Source organism: Sturnus vulgaris, chromosome 18 (assembly GCF_052056855.1).
Source record: "Sturnus vulgaris isolate bStuVul1 chromosome 18, bStuVul1.hap1, whole genome shotgun sequence".
NCBI lineage: Eukaryota > Metazoa > Chordata > Aves > Passeriformes > Sturnidae > Sturnus > Sturnus vulgaris.
Window position 1 is genome coordinate 990,560 of NC_142260.1, and position 19,547 is coordinate 1,010,106.

Below are 19,547 nucleotides of genomic sequence, written 5' to 3' on the forward strand. Positions count from 1 at the left end.
AGTGCAGTGAGTTCATGGAGCTGATGGAGCATGGAAAATTTGCTTAGAGCATCGTGGCAAATGTGTGACTCCAGAGCAAGAGCTGGTCTTAATCTCCTCTGCACAGACCTAAACATGCAATGAAACGAAGCAACTTGTATTTGATTGACTGTGGAATTGCACTAGAACTGACCTTACTGCCAGCTCTGATAACTCACACCTAACCAGAAAGACTCAGAATTGTAAAGGCCAGTGTGGTGGGTTGACACTGGCTGGATAACAGGTACCCAGCAAAGTGATTCCCCCTCCTCAAATGTTCAGGGGAGAGAAAATCAAATTAAAGGCTCGTGGGTCGAGGTAAGGGCAGAGAGGGACCCTTCACCAGTTACTGTCACGGGAAAAACAGACTCAACTTGGGGAAATTAATTTAGTTTATTACCAATCAAATCAGAATAGTATATAGAGAAATAAAATCAAATCTTAAAAGCACCTTCCCATCCTTCCAACTTTATTCCTGATTCTCTCCCTGCTCCCTCTCAGTAGCACAGAGGGATGGGGAATGAATGGGGGCTGTGGTCAGCTCAGCACATGCTGCCTCTGCCACTCCTCCTCCTCCTCAGGGGGAGGGCTCCTCTCACTGCTCCTCTGGAAGACAGCTCTCCATCCTCTCCATCAGCTTCTCCAGCGAAATCCCTTCCCCTGGGCTGCAGTTGTGCCTGTGCTGCTCCAGTGTGGGTCCTTTCCATGGGCTGTGGTCCTTCCTTCAGGGACACGCTGCTCCAGCGTGGTGCCCCCAGGGTGACAGCTCCTGCCAGCCATCCTGCCCCACCCTGGGCTCCTCTTCCCCTGGCTTTGCAGGTCCTTGCTCCAGCACACGGGGTCACAGCCTCTTGCTCTGGCGTGGAGTCCTCCCCAGGCTGCAGCTGCATCTCTGCATGCCCGTGTTCCTCCGGGGCTTACAGGGGAACCTTGGCTCCTGCCCCTCCTTCTGCACCGACCTTGGTGTCTGCAGAGCTGCTCCTCTCACGTGTTCTCACTCATTGTCTGGCTGCAATTCCTCCTTCGTGCTAACTCTTTTCTCTTTTAGAATCCCTTGCCCGATACACTGGCCAGCATTGAGCCCATCCTGGAGCTGGATGGCATTGCCTCTGTTGGATGTGAGGGAAGCTTCTAGCAGCTTCTGACAGAAACCACTCCTGCAGCCTCTCCTCTCCCAAAACTTTGCCATGGAAACCCAATAAGGTTTAAAAAAAAAAAAAAAAAAAGGCAGCACAGAAGTTTTATCATTACGAGTTTTAATCAGAATTCTGACTTAGGATGTAGGGCTACACGATACTCTACTCTCTCCTCCTTTATGATTGTGGATTGTTGGAAGATGAGAGTATCAGTTAGTCACTGATGTGCCACAGTAATGAGCATTCTTGGTTGTTAGACGATACTAGTATAGTGTATATATAGTGTATATATAGTATCTTCTCCAGCAGTGGTCAAAAAGGGAAATTTACGCAAAGCAATCCTGATGCACCAGACCTGCAGTGTTGTCTGAAACTGGCGTGAAATTGAGCAAAGCCCTTTCTCTCCTGACTGATGCTGCTTTTCTTGCCTCTTACTTTCTTCTGATGATTTATTTTGGTTATTTAGAAGAAAAAGCAAACGTTATAATTTTCCCTGTTCTGCAGCACTCTTTCCTCTCACACTCTCCTCCTGCATGCTGGCGTTCTCCCTCTCCCCCACAGCCGTGTCCTCAGTTGGTCTCTGATTTTCTTTCCTAACCTGTCCCCAGTCAGACCCACCCACCCTTTCCCACCCCTCTTTGCAGCCTGTCTTTGCCGTTTAACACTCTCCTTCTATGCCAAGCTTGCAAATGTCCCATTTCCTGCCTTTTTGACCCTCCTTTCTTCGTCAGTATCAGGACAGCAAGAACCCCACGGTGCCATGCCTGGCTCTGCCACTGCTGTCCTCACTGAAGGAGGCATTTCTGCATCCTGAACCCCCTGGCTCTGTCAATCCTCCTGTCCTGCTGCAGTTACCAAGCCAAGGCACAGGCGAGGACTCCCCACCTGGGCACCCATCCTGGCTGGCGCTGGGCTGAGAGCAAGAGAACTCCGGGCTCTGCTCTACGGCAGATCCCTCCTGGCTTGTCCCATCCACTCTGTCCCCAAACCACATCCTCAGTGACCGGAGCACTAAATTCTCGCTGGAGCATCCCCAAGCACCACACCAGCACCAGTCCGGCTCCTGGTGTGACTGGGGCCAGCCCAGCCTCAGTGACCCGCACCGAGCGGGCTCTCCCGTCACCCTCCTGCGTTTTCTGGGTCACAGGTGAGCACAGGGGCTGGCACAGGTCCCTCCCCATGCCGGTCCCAGCCCTGCTTTGCCGGCCGGCTGCTGCTGCTGCTTTTAACCTTGGTGCCCCTGCACGCTGTGCCCGAGGTTCAAAGTCCCCGCGGTCGGTCTGTCTGTCTGTCTGTCCCTCCTCACCTGGCGCGTCCCCGGGGCACGGCGGCAGCCAGGTGCGCTCACACCTGTACATCCCCCGCTCCGGGCGCGACACAATCCCGGACCCTGGCCGGGCGAAGAGTGCCGGCGGGGATGTGTGCGGGGTGACCGCGGGGGTGACCACGGGGAGTGACCACGGAGAATGACTGCGGGGATGACACGGGGGTGACCATGGGGTTGACCGCGGGGAGTGACCGCGGGAGATGACTGCGGGCATGACCACGGAGAGTGACCACGGGGGATGACCACGGAGAGTGACCGCGAGGGATGACCACGGAGAGTTATCACGGGGAGTGACCGCGGGGGATGAAGTCGGGGGTGACCACCGGGGGCCGCTGCGCCTGGCCGAGCCCGGCAGTTCCCGCGGGGCCGGGACAGCGGCGGACAAAGGCGGCGGCGGCAGCGGCGCTCCCGAGGGGCGGGAGGTGCCGCCCCCCGCCCGCCCCGCCGTGGCGCTGGCGAGCAGAGCCGGGCGCTGGGCTCCGAGCGCCGGCCGCTCGCCCGCCCGCCCGCCCGCCCCGGCCGGCTGCGCGCACGGCGAACATGGCGGCGGCGGTGGGGCGGGACACTCTACCTGAGCACTGGTCCTACGGCGTGTGCAGGGACGGCCGCGTCTTCTTCATCGAGTAAGGGGGAGCGGCGGCGGGGGCGCGGGGGGCGGCGCGGCCCCGCTGCCTCCCTCGCTAACAGGTGCGTGTTTTGCGCTTCTCCCTCGCAGCGACCTGACCCGCACCACCACTTGGCTGCATCCGCGCTCCGGCGAGCCCGTCAACTCCGGCCACATGATCCGCTCAGGTGCGTCCCCTCCGCGTCCCCTCCGCGCCCCGCGGCCGGCAGGCTCCGCGGGCCGGCTGCTCACCCCTCCTTCCCGCTCTCTCTGTTTCCCCGTCCCCCGTGCCTTGCAGACCTGCCCCGCGGATGGGAGGAGGGCTTCTCGGAGGAGGGCGCCAGCTACTTCATCGAGTGAGTACCGGCTCGCAGAGCGCCCAGGCCGGGCTCAGCCCCGCCGCCCCCGCGCCGGCCCCGCACGTCCGCCCGCTTCGTTCCTCATCCAGCGGCAAAGTTGGCTCCGGGCGCGGCGCGATGCGGGATCCCCCCAGCCCGGCTCTGGCGGGGCTCAGCAACAGGTCTCCTTGGAGGCGGCACTTGAGTTTTCGCTGTTTGTTCGGTTTTTTTTTTTTTTTTTTTTTTTTTTTGGCGTGTGTTTGTTCGTTCGTTCGTTTGTGAGCTGGCTGCTGCCTCTCCCTGCCCGCTATTCGCGGTGAGGTTTGCGGCAGGTGGAGCTGTGCCCTGCCGGCCGGGCTGGGAGGTGGATGGTGCTGTTGTGGTTTGAAATGGCTCGCGGCTGTGGACGCAGCCCCGGGAAGTTTTGGAAGTGAAAGGCTTGCGGTGTCTCTTCGCAGAGACGGGGCTGAAGGGGTGAAGTTGCCTTGCCAGGGCTGGGGGTGCTGTCGGGATCTTTCGTGTGCGGTTTCTTGTTCAGAGAGCAGCTACAAGCACGGATGTGCTGCTCGTTGACGCGTTTTTACTCTATGAGATGCCAGCGTGTAAAGTAGGATAACTAAGAGACCTTTCAAACATTGCCGATAAAAGGTTTTTACAAAGATAAACTCTGATGTAAAAGTAGCGATTTAATCAAATGAGTAAAACTCTGGTACATCTTGGGTATAGAGTCGCGTGTCACGTGTGAAGTCTTTGCGTTTTCCTTTGGAAATCTGAATGCCTGGCAAACTTAATGGAACCATCAGAAAAGGGTTGGCAAATGCTCATTGCTTCAGGGCAGGACTGGTTGTTAAGGCAGGGGCTGACAGCAGTGTCACAGTTGTCCAGTATTGAAATTCTTGCAGAGTGTACCCCAAAATCTTTGAGTAACTTGAGGTTTTAGTCAATATCAAACTTCCAAACCATACTGGGCCGGGTGAAGGAGCAATTGACTGAAGGGATAACAAATGCCTCCCATGAAGGATGTTTGTTAAATAAAATTCCAGATGGTACTAAAATGTCCTTTTTTCTTTTTTTTACCTGCAGAGGAGAAAAAAGACATTCAATCTTCATTTGTCTGAGCCAGAGAATTCCTTCTAGGGCTGGGCTGGGCAGTTAGTTTAGCCCTTGACTCTTGAACAGGAGTAGCAAAGCATTGGATAGCAGCTCAATAACGCTTAGAGCTGCCACCCTTTATCTGTGGCCAGTGCGTTGAAAGGAAGGAATAAAAGTTCTAAAGTTCTGCTGGTTGCACAGACCAGAGCTGGAACTCTAAAATGTCCAGACTGTAAATGTGCTCTAAACAGATCCTTTACATGGGTGCATAAACTTCTAGGTATAGGAATACATCTGTTTGTTTTTCTGTCCTTTCCAGGAACTTATTAGTACGATTTTAGAACAGCTTAAATTCCTCTTCCCAAGTGCTTTGTTTGGAAAACCATCTCTTGTCTTGTTTGTCAGGAAGTTACAAAACTTTTAATTTCTGATCCATTGAATTAGAGTTATGTGCAGTGCATTTTCATAACTTGTGCTAATAGTGTTTTTCACCTTGGGCTGGAACTGCTGCAGGAAATAAAATAAGGAATGGAGTATATATGCACTGCTCTAGCCTCTCTAATTTCAGCTCAGAGGCTTCCTGAGCCTAGTGGAATTTCTCATTTTTTCTTCCATGAGTATTCTGAGCTTTTCTTGTGCTCATGTAAACGTCAGTGTCCTTAGATTATGATTTCCATCCCTCACTGCTCTCTTCATTCCTCCTGTGCTGCTTCCACGTGATGAGTTCTCAGCTTACAGAAAAGGTTACTGGTCCCTAAACGCATGATTTCACATGTTGTACTATTAAATTCCATCCTCTGGCATTCCAGCTCTCAAAACCCATGAACTCTCCTGGATAACTACCCAGTCCTCTTTGTACTGGTGACAGTTCCAGTCTGGAGTCCTGTACAGAAATTTCACAAGCACATTGTTACTCCTTGGATACTAATTTATTGAAGGGTGTCAGGAGGAATGTTCCAAGCAACCCCTCCCCCTTGTGATCATTTCCACAATTAATACAGCCTATTGTAGTTTTACCACGTTGGCCACTTAATGGATTTTGTAAGTCTTATTATTTCTCTAATGAAATTAAAGGTATTACTAAGTATTATTGCTGTTTCAAATAACTTCAATCAAACATTTTATTTAAATATATACAGGCTAACTCCACTGACATAACTAATTTCTGGTACAGATATCATGAAAATATTTGATAAAACATTGGATGTGAGTGATTGTTGATGGAAAAAACTTCTCTTATGTCCATTTACTTCCATGTCTTTATTACTTCTTTCAATACTGTGGACAAACTTGAAGCATCAAAAAGTAAAACAAAAGTTTGAAACATCATAAAGTAAAACAAAGGTTTATAATGTGGTCAGGCTTCATATCAAAACCAGGTAAGCTTCTCTCTCCTTTCCACCTGACAGAAGCTTGAAAATTTCCAAAACTCCACTTCTGTTGGATAGAGGCTTTCCAGATTAACGTGCTGTGGTTTAGAATGTTTTTTGCTCTTCTGCAGTTGGGCAGCTGTCCTGTAGTTGCAGGGGCACTGTTTTCCCTTTGTTTATTTGAGATGCTTGTCTGAAATCACGTTCCCTCTTAGCCTTGTTTTGCTCACTAAGCAAGCCAGGTTCTTTGTTCAGCCCTTTAAAAAGGGCTCTCGGTGTGTTTGGTTATGCTGTAGTTTGTCTCTGCACCTCTTGCAATATGAAGTCATCTTTGTTGATGTGAGTGCACAGAGTCCTCTGCTGGAGTGAGCTTTTGTGAGGCTCTCGAACAACAAAAGTGCTTTCTTGGCCTCAAAGTTTTCTCAGTTTTCTGCATTTTAGGTTGTTTGCCTATTTAGGGAAGATGCCCCCACTGACAGCACATGTGAATGCTGCCAATTGACTGAGACATGCAGGTCTTTCTTTTTTGTTATTGCTTTAAATTTTAAGAACCATAATTTCTATTAGGAGGCTACATTCCAGTCTCCCCATTCCTGCACATCCATATCTCTGCGAATTATTTTCTTTTTTCCAAATATTCCTCCGGTTTTCTTGATAGTGGCAAACCCTGCTAGGGCAGTACTGCTTCTTTTCCTAAAATCACTAAATAAAACATTAAATAAGTGATGTATAAACTAATTCTTCTGTATCTCCATGCAGTAGTCCTTGAAGGAATAATGGTTGTCACATTTTTGAGTGCTGAATGCAGTTTGCCCCACACTTTTCCATCTCTTTTTTTGTTTGTTTACTGATGTTTTTCAAATACCTTATGTCTGTGGGGCAAGTTCTTTATGGGAGAGTCACTCTAGAAATGTTGTTGCTGAGCATCTGTGGAACTGAATGAAGACTGGACAGCCCTGGCTCTGGTTTGTTTCTGGTGGCTGATGTGAAATGTTAATTGTGGTTGGCAAACTGTGGAGAAGGAGATGGGAATGCAGGGAAGGTAGGGATGATGGTGAAGCAGTGCATGTATGCATTACAGTGAGGGGTTTTCTTTTATTTGCTTCTCTTTTTCTGGTTGTCTGAAAGACTTGTGGAAGTTGGAAAGCTTGGGAAGAGTGGAATGCCTTTTTGTTATCTTCTTACAGCTTTCAGAGATTGAGGTGGCTACTGGTGTGAAAGAATCTGTTCTTGCAGTGTTTGATACCTAACTGGCTTGTATTTAAATAAGTTTAAAAAATGTCCTGCTGCTCCAGAGGTTCTTTTTGAAAGCTTCAATGGTATTGCACATCTGCAAGGTAAACATGCATTCAAATTGTAGCCTAGAATTAGGAACAAAAAAGTAGAAACCAGCACTTAAATATCTGAAGTTCACCTTTTATTTGTTTCTGAAGTCAGTTTCTAGTTCAGCTTGGCCTCTTCTTTGGGCAGCAATGTGAATGTACAAGAAACAAACCCGTGAAATTGGCGTAGCAATGGTCAGTAACTGTTTGCAACTGTTATTCGTTAATTCTTGTATTTAGCTGTACTGTGTGTAGGAAATATGCAAGGTATGTGTTTCAAGTGTTTGGAAATAGGCAAGGAGCAAAACACACTGAACAGAAGTCTGCCTTTTAAACTTTGATTCTGCGTGTGCTTTCAGGTACAGGGTCACTGAAAACCATCCAGGAGCTCAGATTCAGCCACAGTGGGCTGCAGATGATACCCACTTAATGATCGCATTAATGATTAATTATTAATTAATTAATGGTTATTTAATCACAGAAGCCCAAAGGGGAAGAGGCCGTCTGTATTATTGAGTTCAGTCCTTGTGATTATCTGAGAAGATTGTTTTATAATCTCATTAATAAATTTAATCAGCACATTTCTTCTGCCCTGCAGAAATTCCTGTCTTCCCCACTCCTAGTAGGATGTTGAAAATGGCATCTTTTTTTTTGTAGCTGTTTAGGTAGGCTAAAACACTATTTAGTATGTGTTCCTTGACCTGCTATAAACAAATTATTATTTCTTGCTCTGTTCTCCATGAGGGTTATTGCTGTAGAATACTACAGCAAGGAAAGGAAAGGAAGGAAATAAGTAAGGAAATAATGATGACCCTCATAATGAAATCTCCTGTGTAGATGATGTCCTTTGTGGTTCTTGACCCTGTGCTTAAACTGAAGGAAATGTGTAAATAAGTGCATGAATGACGTGAAACCCAGGTGTGAGGCTGGGCTCACCTCTCAGTGTCTGCTGTGCTGGGCCACTTCCAGTCGGGGAGGGTTCCTGGAGTGGAATAAAGCTTGGGTAGCTGGAGAACTACACCAGAAATAGTGAGAACTTCACCAGAAATGCTCTGCTTGCACCATGGCTACAAAATGTGAGGCTGGCCTCTCATTCACGGTGAAATGAATGGGTTTTGTGTGCGACAGAGTGGGGGAACCTGGAGGGAAAGAAAGCTGGAGTGGTTCCTCAGCAAGGGGCAGAGGACCTGGCGTGGGTGAGCTCCAAGCACCAAGTGCAGAATTGTGGATTGTGGCCACCAGTGCCCACCTACAGTCAGGAGCTGCCCTGGAGGGGGGGCTGGACTTGACTGAGGTGATTTGTGGGGCTGAGAAGGGAGCTCCAGGAGTGGCTGCTGTGTAGGGTGGGGATGGTGCTGGCAGCGCATCAGTTCTGCGGGAGCGATCCCTGGTCTGGGGCGGCCTCTGCTGGCTCTGGCAGCGGCAGGAAAGCTGCCAGCCCGGGGAATCCCTGCAATTGCCGTTTTCCTGGAAGAAAGGGCTCCGTGTGGGCTATGGGAAAGCAGGACTGTATGCAGTAAGAGTAAATCTCACTGCTTGTACGACGTTCTCTGCGTCTTTTCTCTGCGTCTCTTTGTTCTGCAGCTCTGGGTTTGGTCACAGCCCGTTTAATGCATTTTGTGTCCTGGATTGAGAGCAGAACCGAGCTGGGAATATTGGATGTGCTGGCTGGATACAGTTAGCTGTGTTTCGTTCCAGCTGGGGAAACAATTAAGTGTCCTTTTTGATGACAGGTCAAATGGGAGCTCTCTCATTAACGAGCGCAGTCGGTGCTGATGGATTTGTGCTCGGACAGGGATGGGTGACAACTGCAGGGAGCAAAGGAAGTGCTGAGCAGTTCAGCTCCCGGAAAGTGGGAGAATTGTGTGTTGTTGATGGTGCCTGGATTTCAGAGTGCCCTCTGGAGCTGTGTGCAGGGAAAATGCCTGGTGTGGTTGGGTTCAGCAGGGATGTGAATGAAGAGGGATGTTGGGAATTCCTTAGGGGAGGGGGGAGCACAGAAGGGAAGGTGCTCGAGTTTGTTTTTAAAGCAAGGCTGCCCCACAAAGTACTTAGTTTAGGTCATTAATCTGTTTGCCTTTATTCCAAGATACACATGTGTTGGAAAACTTAAATTTGACTACCTGAACAGGCCAGCAAGGATAACACACACTTGGAGCTCTCACTTTATTAGGTGTTGAATGCTTCTGGAAATCAAAACTTTCTGGGAAATGGAGCAACATTCCTTTGTTCTGGTTGGGGTTCTGTGGCTTCCTTGTGTTGCAGCTCAGACACAAAGGCATGAACTCGTTATTCAAAGCTGCCAGCCTCCACATTTTGTTTACTACACATTCCAGCTTTTTGAATATTAATGTGTAAGAAAAACTTCATTCAGCCTCTTCCCTAAAGCAGTGCCCACTTCTGCATTCCCTGGATCTGTGCAGGTGAATGTGTGTGTCTTTTCAAAGAAGGCATATATGGCAGTGAGGGTTTCAATATTTCTGAAAGTCTGTCTAAAGATGAACAATAAATACAGTCCTACAGCTGTGCTGGGCAGGGACTGCTGTAGGCTCAAAAGTAGTTTTCATAACCTTGAGTTACTTTTCAGACTGCTTTTACAACTGTGCAATATGCCTGTCACATCAGATGAGGAAACAGATAATTTATTCAACACTTGTAATTTTATTAATTACCCATTGTCTGCCAGAAAAGGGAGAATCTCAAATATTTGGGACAGCAGAATCTTGATATTAACACTACATGTATTGTTGGAAAAGGTTGCTTCTTCAATCTATCAGTAGTAAACTTTAGCAACTGGATCTAGTGAAAAGGATTATTTATCTGCAGGAAAACAGTGCAAGATGTTGTTGTATTTTATAAATGGAGGAAGCAAAAAGGTGCATTTTTCCAGGCAGGTCTGGCAATCCTGAACAATCTTAGCAAGTGCTTCAGAAAAAACAGAAATGTGTGCTGTGAAATCCATGTGTTCTGTAGCCTGCATTTCCCCATCATTCCTCTTGCTGCAGATGGATTATCCTAAAATGAGTTTTAACCTCACTACTGATCCAAGTTTGCTGCTATCTCAAATATTTACATTTCTTTGGTACAGATTAAATGTACTGCTTCAGTATTGTAGTGCTGGACCTCTGCAAAGACAGACTTGAATAAATTTGGTGTCACATTTATTTAATCTCACATCCAATTCTAGCCACTATGACTGGAGACTCTGACTTGCTGCTAAATCGAATTTGTTTCGTCTTTGCCTCCTAGATGTACTTTTTAAACTTTTTTTTTTTTTTTTAATGGCCTTGGTTTGGATAACGGTAAAAGATGGGGCATTTTATTTATAGCTTAATTGTCTTTTCCTACAGCATTATTAGACTGTTTTACAAGGTCTGCTCTATGTCCTTAGAAGCAGAACTTTTAATTTAAAAGCAGATTCGTAATTAAAGATGTTAAAATCCAAGAAGAATTTGGTTAAGTGCCCAACCCTTCTCTTTTTGATTGTCTGCCACGGAGTAGTTGGCAGGAATGTCACTGACTTGTCTAGACAGGTACAAAATCTTGTTACCAATACAGAGCAGGTATGTGCTTTTCTGCCTGAAGTTTGGTGTTTAAATCCTTGTTTTCCTCATTGCTTATCTGTATCTTTAAGGGTTTTATCTTTAGTTTAATAAAAAGTACAACTGAAACCACCAAAACTTTTAAAATGAGATTGGGATGTGCTGCTGAAATGAAGCGTATGAGTAATGCTGGATTTTATTTACAGTTCTTTGTCAAGTGAGGACTTTTATTATATTGATATTTACTTACCAGAGACCAAATATCCTGAACTAAGAGCTGACTGAAACATTTGAAAATACACATTAATTCTGCAACATGCAGGAGAATTTTTCAAAGAGGTCTGTATAGACTCTGTAAAATATGAGTAAGCAGGAAAGCTGCTGTTAATTTTCTCTTTTATTTAATCTGAAAAATTGTAGTCACTGCCTTCTGCAAATGCATATTTGTTTCAAGATGTCAGAGTCTTATATTGATCTTCAAAATGCTTGAGCAGCAACTTTCACTTAACTTTCATGTTTATTGTTCTTTTTGCAGTTACTTTTTGGTTCTTTTTCGAAGGAGAAGGAAGATTTGCTTTGATTAACTTAGGAAATTGATACCAATAGAAAGGAGAGCAATGAAAAGATAAATGCAATGTTTCTCTATCAAGCAGCATAAATCAGAGGCCAAAAACTAACGTAATTATTTTTTTAAATGTGTGTCTTTTGAAGCCAATATTTAGATGTTTTAAATGTGGGCTCTGCATGTTAACCTCCGAGGGCTTGAATTCGATGCTTGCTTTGAATCAAAGAAAAGAACTGGGCCTTATCCCAATACCTGGAAGAATTGATCTGTTAGATCTTTTCCAGCAAAATCTTTGAACACATCTGGGGACAGAGCCGTGCTAATGGGTGTGATTGTCACTGGCTGGTAAAGCTCTCTTATTTTCTGTACCTTCTGCTGAAGATCAGCAGTTATAACATCAGCTGCTGCTTGCATGCTGGGATAACACTGACAGAAATCTGCATGTAGACAATTGTGCCACAGAGGACGTGGGATTCAAGACCGTGTTGAATCTCCTGGACAAAATTAAAATTAAGTTAATAAAAGTTAGCTGCAAGATGATGAAATCCATTTCATGACAGTTATCAAACAATTGATGTTTGCTGTTACCATCTCAGAATATCAACACTATTTTGAAATTCCTTTACTTAAAGAGTGGGATTTGTGAACATGCAGTTTTTTAAATGTAAAACCTTTGCTTGCTTTCCAGTTAAGACAATTATATTGTCAAGTGGCTTGAGCAGATGCTTTTATTTTCTTCCTTAGAAGTCACAGATTAATGCTGTTGTTTAAATGTTACTTTTGTGCTTTACTTTTTTAGCACAGAAATGCTGGACTGCCTAAAACTATTTCACTTAGAGATGAGATTTATTCCTTCAGCACTGCATTTTATTCTTCCCAGTATTCAATTTTAAATAGCCTAACCTCTTTCCTTTTGCTCTTCCAGTTGGCTTTGTAGTGAGGTGCACTTTGAACTCATTTAAAAAAACATAAAAGTCAATGACTTACTTCTCATGTGAAATCATTACATGAAATTGTTCAAATGAAGAGATTACAGGTATCAAGTTGGGCTTTGATATACTCATTTCCCAGGATATTTAGTCCTTTTCCAGTTGAAATGTGGAATGATAAATCTTTATTTCAGTGAAATGTGGCAGTGTAACAGATGCTTTCAGGTGGCACTGTCTGGTTTTTCTCCCCTTATTGTCACCTGAGAAGGGTGACAGCTACAGCCCTGGATGCAGAGTCTTTATTGAGAGTTGCATTTCCTGGCGAATATTGAATTGTCTGGGGAAATATTGAAACACCACCGTGGTGGAAGGGAAATTAAAATTACTGAGATGTGTCTATGGCAGTGTGCTGTGGGACAGAAGTAGAACAGAATTCACTTTTATGACTTTAGGTTTGTTTCCTCGGTGTGGCATGTGACTGCTGGGCATGGAATTCAGGTTTTGCTTCTGCATTCTCCTTGAAGCTGAAGGATTAAAAACCATTTCAGGTGGAAGCAGAAGTCACAGTTAACATTACTAACCCAGAGCATCCGGTGTCAAGGTTAAACACAAGTTATTAAAATACCTGATTGAGGAATTTTTACATAAATACCCAGTGTGTGCTGAGCAGGAGCTGCTGCACTGATGCAGAGCAGTCCTTGCTGAGGGATTTACAATAATATGGATTTTTAGACTCTGGTGGTTTCTCTCTCACTGAGCAATTTGAAGTGTTGTAACAGTATTTCTGGTTTTGCTAGGTGATCCAGAGAATTTCAGGAGAAATGTCTTCAAATTTTGCATGCTCACTGGCTCTTGTGAAAAAAGATCTAACTCTTTTGAGTTTACAACTGTGCTCTTACAGATGAAATGACCTTGTGATTTCACTGGATATTAAACAGTAGCTTCATTTTAAAATGCTTTGGTTTTGTAGCAAGTATTTATAAAAAGTTCTTGGAACTTCAGCTGAAAACTTTGAAGATGCCGTGGATGGCTTGTGTCTGAAAAAAGTGTCAGATACTCAGATAATAAAAATATCTTGTGTTCTAAAGTTGTCTTAATATTTTAACTAAAGTTTTGTGCTTGATTGAGGGTTTGTATTAGATGGTAAAACTGTTTTGTGGAGGGTTTTTTAATTATTGCACTGAGGCAAAAGGCCAAGGTGTTTTATGTTGGTCTCAGGTGGAACATTTCCCACCTGCTGCTGTGGATGCTGCTGCCAGCTCAGCCCAGCCCTGGCAGTGAGCTCACCTGAGCGAGTGTGACCTTGCTGTGGGGCTTTGCAGGTGACCTGGCAGCTGCAATAAAATATTCCTGTGCCTGCAGACAGTGCTGCCTGCTGGAGCTGGGGCTTGGGAAAATCAGAGCAGCACCTCTGACTGCAGACAGCTCAGAGAGGAGCAGGGTGAGGGACCCAGGCTGCTCAGGAATAAAAGGAATAATTTGGGAGGCTGCCAAAAACTGCCCTTGGTTGAGCAGATGCAACCAAGAGAGTGATGTGTTGAAGAATGTGTTCTGAGGGATGTGTTGAAGAATGTGCTCTTTGCTGGATTGCAGGCTCAGGATGGGAGAGGCCCCTCCTCATTTCTGGGCATCAGGATTTTAGTGCTTGTGGAGGGTTAACTTTGGTTTAAAGGGTTTCTTAATTTTTTTGTTCGTTTGTTTGTTTGCTTGCAAATGAACTTTTAAGATCATTTTGGCAGGCTGAGAGCTAGAAAAGCAGCAAAAATAATACCTGTGTGAAAGATGCTGCTTCCAAGTCAGGAATTGTTGCTGTTGCAGCCACATTTCTATTGACAGAAAAATGTGTGCTGTGCTGGCTTTGCTCCAGGAGAGGAAAACCTGTTGATTGTAGTTCTGTCAATCAGTTAATTGTTCCCCTCACAACCAGTGGTACATCTGAGAATTGGTGGTGTGAGGTGAGGGGAAGTGAGGCAGTCTTGGAAATGGTTGCCTACTGTTAAAGATGTATAAAAACAATTCCAACGTCTTCCTTTAGTAAAGAGGTTTCCAGAAGCACAAAACCTCCCCTTCCAGGAACGTGTTGGAGTGACTGTGCTCCCTTCCAAGCAGAGAGCAGCTTTCCCCAGGAATTGGATTATGCTCAGATTTTATAGGAGGGCCAGATGTACTCACTGATTGACACTCAAAATAAAAAAACAATTAAAGAGGCACATAGAGAAACTGGGCTGGGTTCGAGCATTCAAACTCCGAATGATACCTGCAGTTTTAGTTTAGTTTATTACCTGCTTTCCTTATCTCGTTTGAGTTTCAAAACAAGCCCTGAGTCATAGCTGCTTGTTCTAGAAGCTGGAGGAGCCGAGGGCAGGCTCTGCAGGGCTCTGCTGTGCCACGAGAGGGCTTTTATTTGGTGCCAACTGTTAAGGAATAAATCTACTTTTTAAATGTCTCACTTCGGATTAATTAGTCTCGAAAAACACAGTTGAAATGATGGATCTTTTCTCTAGGCTCTTAGTTTTCTCCAGGCTTCTCTGGTTTTATAGCCAAGAACAGGTTTAGATCTTTGTCTTCCTGGATAAGGTGGGATTTTTGAATGATTTCTGTAATCACATAAAGCCTGAGAATTCAGAGTAGAATTGTGCTACATTTGGAGTTTTGTGTCTGGTGAAGTTTATTTAAATCATCTGCCTAGTATTGGAGGAACTAACAAGGAATTAAGTTGGATATTAAAGAGAACAATGATGCTAGAATTGTTTTTCCTTTTAGGACCAGTAATTTAAAATAATGAGGTTCAGTGTGGGAGGTCTTGATAAAAGGAGAGTGCATCCTTCTCTTCTGTTTATATGGAATATGAGGCCAGTAAAACCAGAGGCAGTGTACTGTACACAGCAACACGCAGTGCTTTGAATATTGCAAGATATCATTATGCAAACATTCTACAGAGTTTGCATTTAATCACCAGCCATCAGCACTGCTGTAAAAGGGCAGGAAAAAAAAAAAATAAAAATCTTCAGCTACCATTTAATTTGGAGCTGCTCACCCTTTTTCCAGTAGGCTCTGGAGGAGCTGGGCTGTGGTTGGATCCTGGTGCACGGGACGGGCGCGGCGCTCACCTGGCGTGGTGTCCTCCAGGTGAGAGCATCCCTCCCCTTCCCTGCCCTCCCCTCCCTCAGCCCCATTCCCAAAATCTCCATCCTCATGTGAAAAGGGGGCTCTGCTGGCAGGGGAGCTGCAGGAGCAGGGTGCCAGGAGGGTTTCTCCAATGTGAAGTCTGTGTTGGAGCGTTCCTTGGCAAGTGTGGCTGCAAGGAGGAGCATCCAGGGCAGGGATGAGTTGTTGTGCCAGGCTGGCGTTGTTCTGACACCTCAGGGAATCCTCGGGGGCTTTCCAATCTCACCGAGTGCAGAGCACAGTTGTGGTAAGATTTCTGGTTTTGTTTGTTGTTTTTTTTTTTAAATATGGGGGTTTAAGCTTTGCAAACCATGGCTCGTGCTCTCGGCTTGGTGGGCCAGACTTGGATGGAGACATCAGCAAATCCTGGAGGAACATCACTGAGGGCTTGGAAAGCTGACACAAAATTTCTGTCTGTGTGCAGCAAAAATTGCCTGGATAGTTTTAATGTGATTTTTTTTTTTTTTTTTTTTGCTCCACCAAACTCACATTTAGAATAAAACACTTTATTTTTATAATAGCGAACCTGTGCATTATTAAATTTAAAGATAATATCTGATTTCTGTCCATAAGAGGTGAAGTTAGGGAAAGACCTTTAGCTTTATTTACTTCAGTCACTTGGTATTTTTTTCTCCAGTTCATAAATCAAATTTGTACTGGAATTGTGCCTTTAAAAGTCAGTGAGTGGTGTGCTGTGCCTCAGGAGAACAGCTGTGCTTTTGTCATTTGGTCCTGCAGCATCTCTGCATGAGCATTTAGAGAATGTCTGAATGTCTGAAGCCTTTCTGAGTGCTTCATGTGGAGGGGTATGTTGGCACCAATAATTTCTAAACATCAGTTAAATAACTTGTAATAATGCTATCCACTTCGATTTGGCATGGTTCATCATGAAAAACAGGAATTATTGTCCTGATGTAGTTTTCTATGGGGGATTTTTAAAATTGTGCTGTATATTTTTCCTGATATTTATGTGTTTTTGTATATGATGGGCCTGTTTTTGTGGCTTGCTTGCTAATAATTGGATTATTCCATTGCTTGGTTTGGTTTTATTTGTTTTGGTGTTTTTTTTCCCCTTTAAAAGAGAATCTACTTTATTGGCTTTGAAAAAGAAGTTTGTGAAAACTTTCTTGTAATGCTTGTGCTCTGAAAGAGGAGGCAGCAAACTCCATATGTGCTGACAGAAAGGATAACCTCAATATTGCATTTAAAAATCCCTGACCAGCTGAGTTCTGTGTCTCCTAACAACTTCATTTTGAGGCTGTTACAGAAATGGAGTATTTTTGCAATGAGAAGGTGCATGTGTTGGTAGCTCCTATTATTTACTCTTAAGGAAAGTGTTTCAGTCATTAAAAAGAGTTTATTAAGACTAGGATTGCAATTCAAAACCTTTAACCTGTCTCTTTTTAAATCTTTTTACTGTGGTTCTGTATAGAAATGCAAAAATAACTAGTTCCAAACTAAAGGCCTATTCTTTTCACAGTGCTGAGGGTTACAATAAAAAATGTAGACAGCTGCTGGAGATTTGGGTTTATAGATGCTTTCAGAGAATTCTGTTGAATGAATAAAGGCTAATAAAATGTTTGCAGTCTTTGGCTAGGCCTGCTTGGATTCTTAAAACGTGCTCATATAAGAAGTGCTGGCATAATTGACACCAAGTAATTATTGTTTTGAAAGTCTTAATTGGGGCTTGGCATGGGTTACTCATGGAATCTTTGTTGTTTTCCTCTATAAATTCTGCTGTAAATTGGTGTTGAATGCAGGGGACACTGGTAGCAGTCCAAAGGTAGACCCCTGTGCAATAAAATGTGCTTGCCTGCAGATACATGCATGACTTGAAACCCATACATGCTGCCAATAAAACACCTTTCAAAAACCTTTTTCATATCATCTAGAGTCTGGGAAGTATGACAAGTTGTGCTAGGTGTATTTAAAAACAAACATAGCCTCCCTCTTCCCACACATGCACGTGTGGAAATGACAGGAATTAACATTTGCATCAGCACAGAACTGCAGAACTCGTGTTCATACACAGGTGAGGTAAAAATGATGCTGGATCTGTGGAAAATCAGCATTAATTGTCAGAGGGCAGGCTTTGGGTGGGGAGTTTTACAGAGATGCTGCTAGTACAGTAAATATTCTAGTGGAGAGCTATCCAGAAAATCAAGGAGCAGATTCCAGGCAAGTTCCAGCAAAATGTCATTGTTACTTTAAATTGTTAAAATTCTTGGATTCTATGATAAAGGGCCTGTTGTAGTGTCAAGTGTTTGTAGGCAGCCTTATTCAGACACAGCTTTTGTTCATACATGTGATGTAAATGGTAGTTTTCAACTTGTTTATGACTTGTGGTGCCTTCAGAATGGCTTTGGAAAATAGTGTCTTCAATTGAGATGATTGGCTATTGAACAGGCTGGATATTTTTCATAACAGTTTTCTATTTATACACCAGAATAAAAAACACTTGTTTGAAATATTTTAAACCATAAATGCTCTGTTTGTTTTTGAACCATTGGAACAGTGAAGGTCGTGGTTTTGTGCTGCCCAAGAGATTTTCTGCTTTTTGCAGTGCACAGACTGGGAGCAGCTGGATGTTGATAATGTTTGGACATGAGCTTTTCCAAGGATGCTGAGGAGGTTACTCAGTTGTGTACTGGTCAGTAAAGGAGGAAACATGAAACCCCCACTTCACTTCTGTCATTGCTGAATTACTTGGTGTGGAAAAAAAAAAATAGAGTAGCTATGAAAACAAAGAGTGTACCCTTAGGAGGTGTAACTAGAGCACGTCTGCTTGGTGCTCCAAAGCCAGGGCCAAATCCTGGGAATGTTAATTTGGGCAGGATGTGCATCCTTGCAGTGCTTTTCAGGATGTCACATGCTGCCATTCTATTGCAGGCAAAACTGTTGGGTGTAGAGAGTACAGTACCTCAACATAGGCACTGCACTTCTGTAAAATGCTCTGTGGCTGACATTCCAGGAGTTTGAAAAGGACAAAGAAAAGGGGAGAACGCTTTCAGTTAAGCTGGAGAGGGTATCTTTGACTGGAACAGAGTATCTTTGTGTGTGTTCCTTAAATATGTGAATGCTTTGTGATTTGTGAGCATAAAGCACTAGAACAAAACCAGAACAATAACACCACACTTACCAAAGCTTTGCTTGTTTATAAAGTCTCTTCTACAGCTATATAATAAACAGGAGAATAATGAAGTTATTAAAACAAATAGGAGTTGTTTTTCCTGTAACTCAGCACATGTATAAATTGTTTTCTACTTCATCTCTGCATCACTTAATATAATTGGTATGAAATCAGGTGTCTGTGCTGCTTGTGTACACTGTTACAGGAGTGGGCAGATGCATTTACTGCCTGCTTCACTCCTGTTTTTTATGAGAGGGGAAATCTTGAAATATAACAGATGATGTCTGACTTGGTTAATAAATGTAGAAGTTTATTTAGTGATGATTCAGCTGGTGACCTTAAAGATCACCTTTTTAGAAAATGAAATTTCTGCAGCAGTTAATGTTCAAGCTTGTCATCCACTTTGAGGCATTTGTCGAGGCCTTTTGTTTTTAAGCTGCATGGTGAAATTAGATGATAGATAATGAGTTCACAGTTTCTAATCTTAATAGAGCTGGTCTTCTGTCAGTACTTAAAAAGATCAAATTTCTGTACCTAAACTACCCAAATCAAGAAGACAGTTGTTGCTGTTTATTTTGGAACAGTCTAATATCCATGTGTGTTCCTTAGGTAGTTAAACTCTAGCCTAAAACTTAGTAGGTAGGCATGCATTTAATTTTGTGAGCGAGGTTTAGGGAAACCATCGTGCTGTGGTTTGGGTTAGCTCACCTGGCCGTGTTTGTCCTGTCCCACCTCTTGTCAAGTGTGCTCTACCTGTTGCCTTGGGCACGGGGATTTGCAAGGTGTGTGAGGTTGTTTTTTTTTTGTGTGTCCATAATTGCATTAACTCTCACTGAGTGTTCCTCACAAGCCCCACTCAGCAGAGCTGCAGTGAGCTGCAGCAGTGGTGCAGCTCCTGTGCTCAGCAGCAGAAATGCAGCAATGTGTGAACAGGGCTGGGGAGGGCTGGACCAGCCCTTCAGGACAGGGGAGCTGAGATTGCAGCAAGGACACGGAAAGTGTCACT

General features: G+C 44.3%; 1 protein-coding gene across 14 annotated transcripts in view; it reads left to right on the forward strand.

Moving 5' to 3' along the window:
* Positions 1-3,007: 3,007 nt before the first annotated feature.
* The window catches only part of PLEKHA7 (pleckstrin homology domain containing A7), a 135,224-nt gene continuing 118,684 nt past the window's right edge, over positions 3,008-19,547 (forward strand). For all 14 annotated transcript variants that reach the window (XM_088175642.1, XM_088175643.1, XM_088175644.1 and 11 more), the window contains exons 1-3: positions 3,008-3,104; positions 3,197-3,273; positions 3,384-3,441. In XM_088175642.1, the coding sequence (XP_088031768.1) occupies positions 3,022-3,104; positions 3,197-3,273; positions 3,384-3,441 (218 nt within the window). In that variant the 5' untranslated portion in view covers positions 3,008-3,021. The remainder of the gene's footprint in view (positions 3,105-3,196; positions 3,274-3,383; positions 3,442-19,547) is intronic.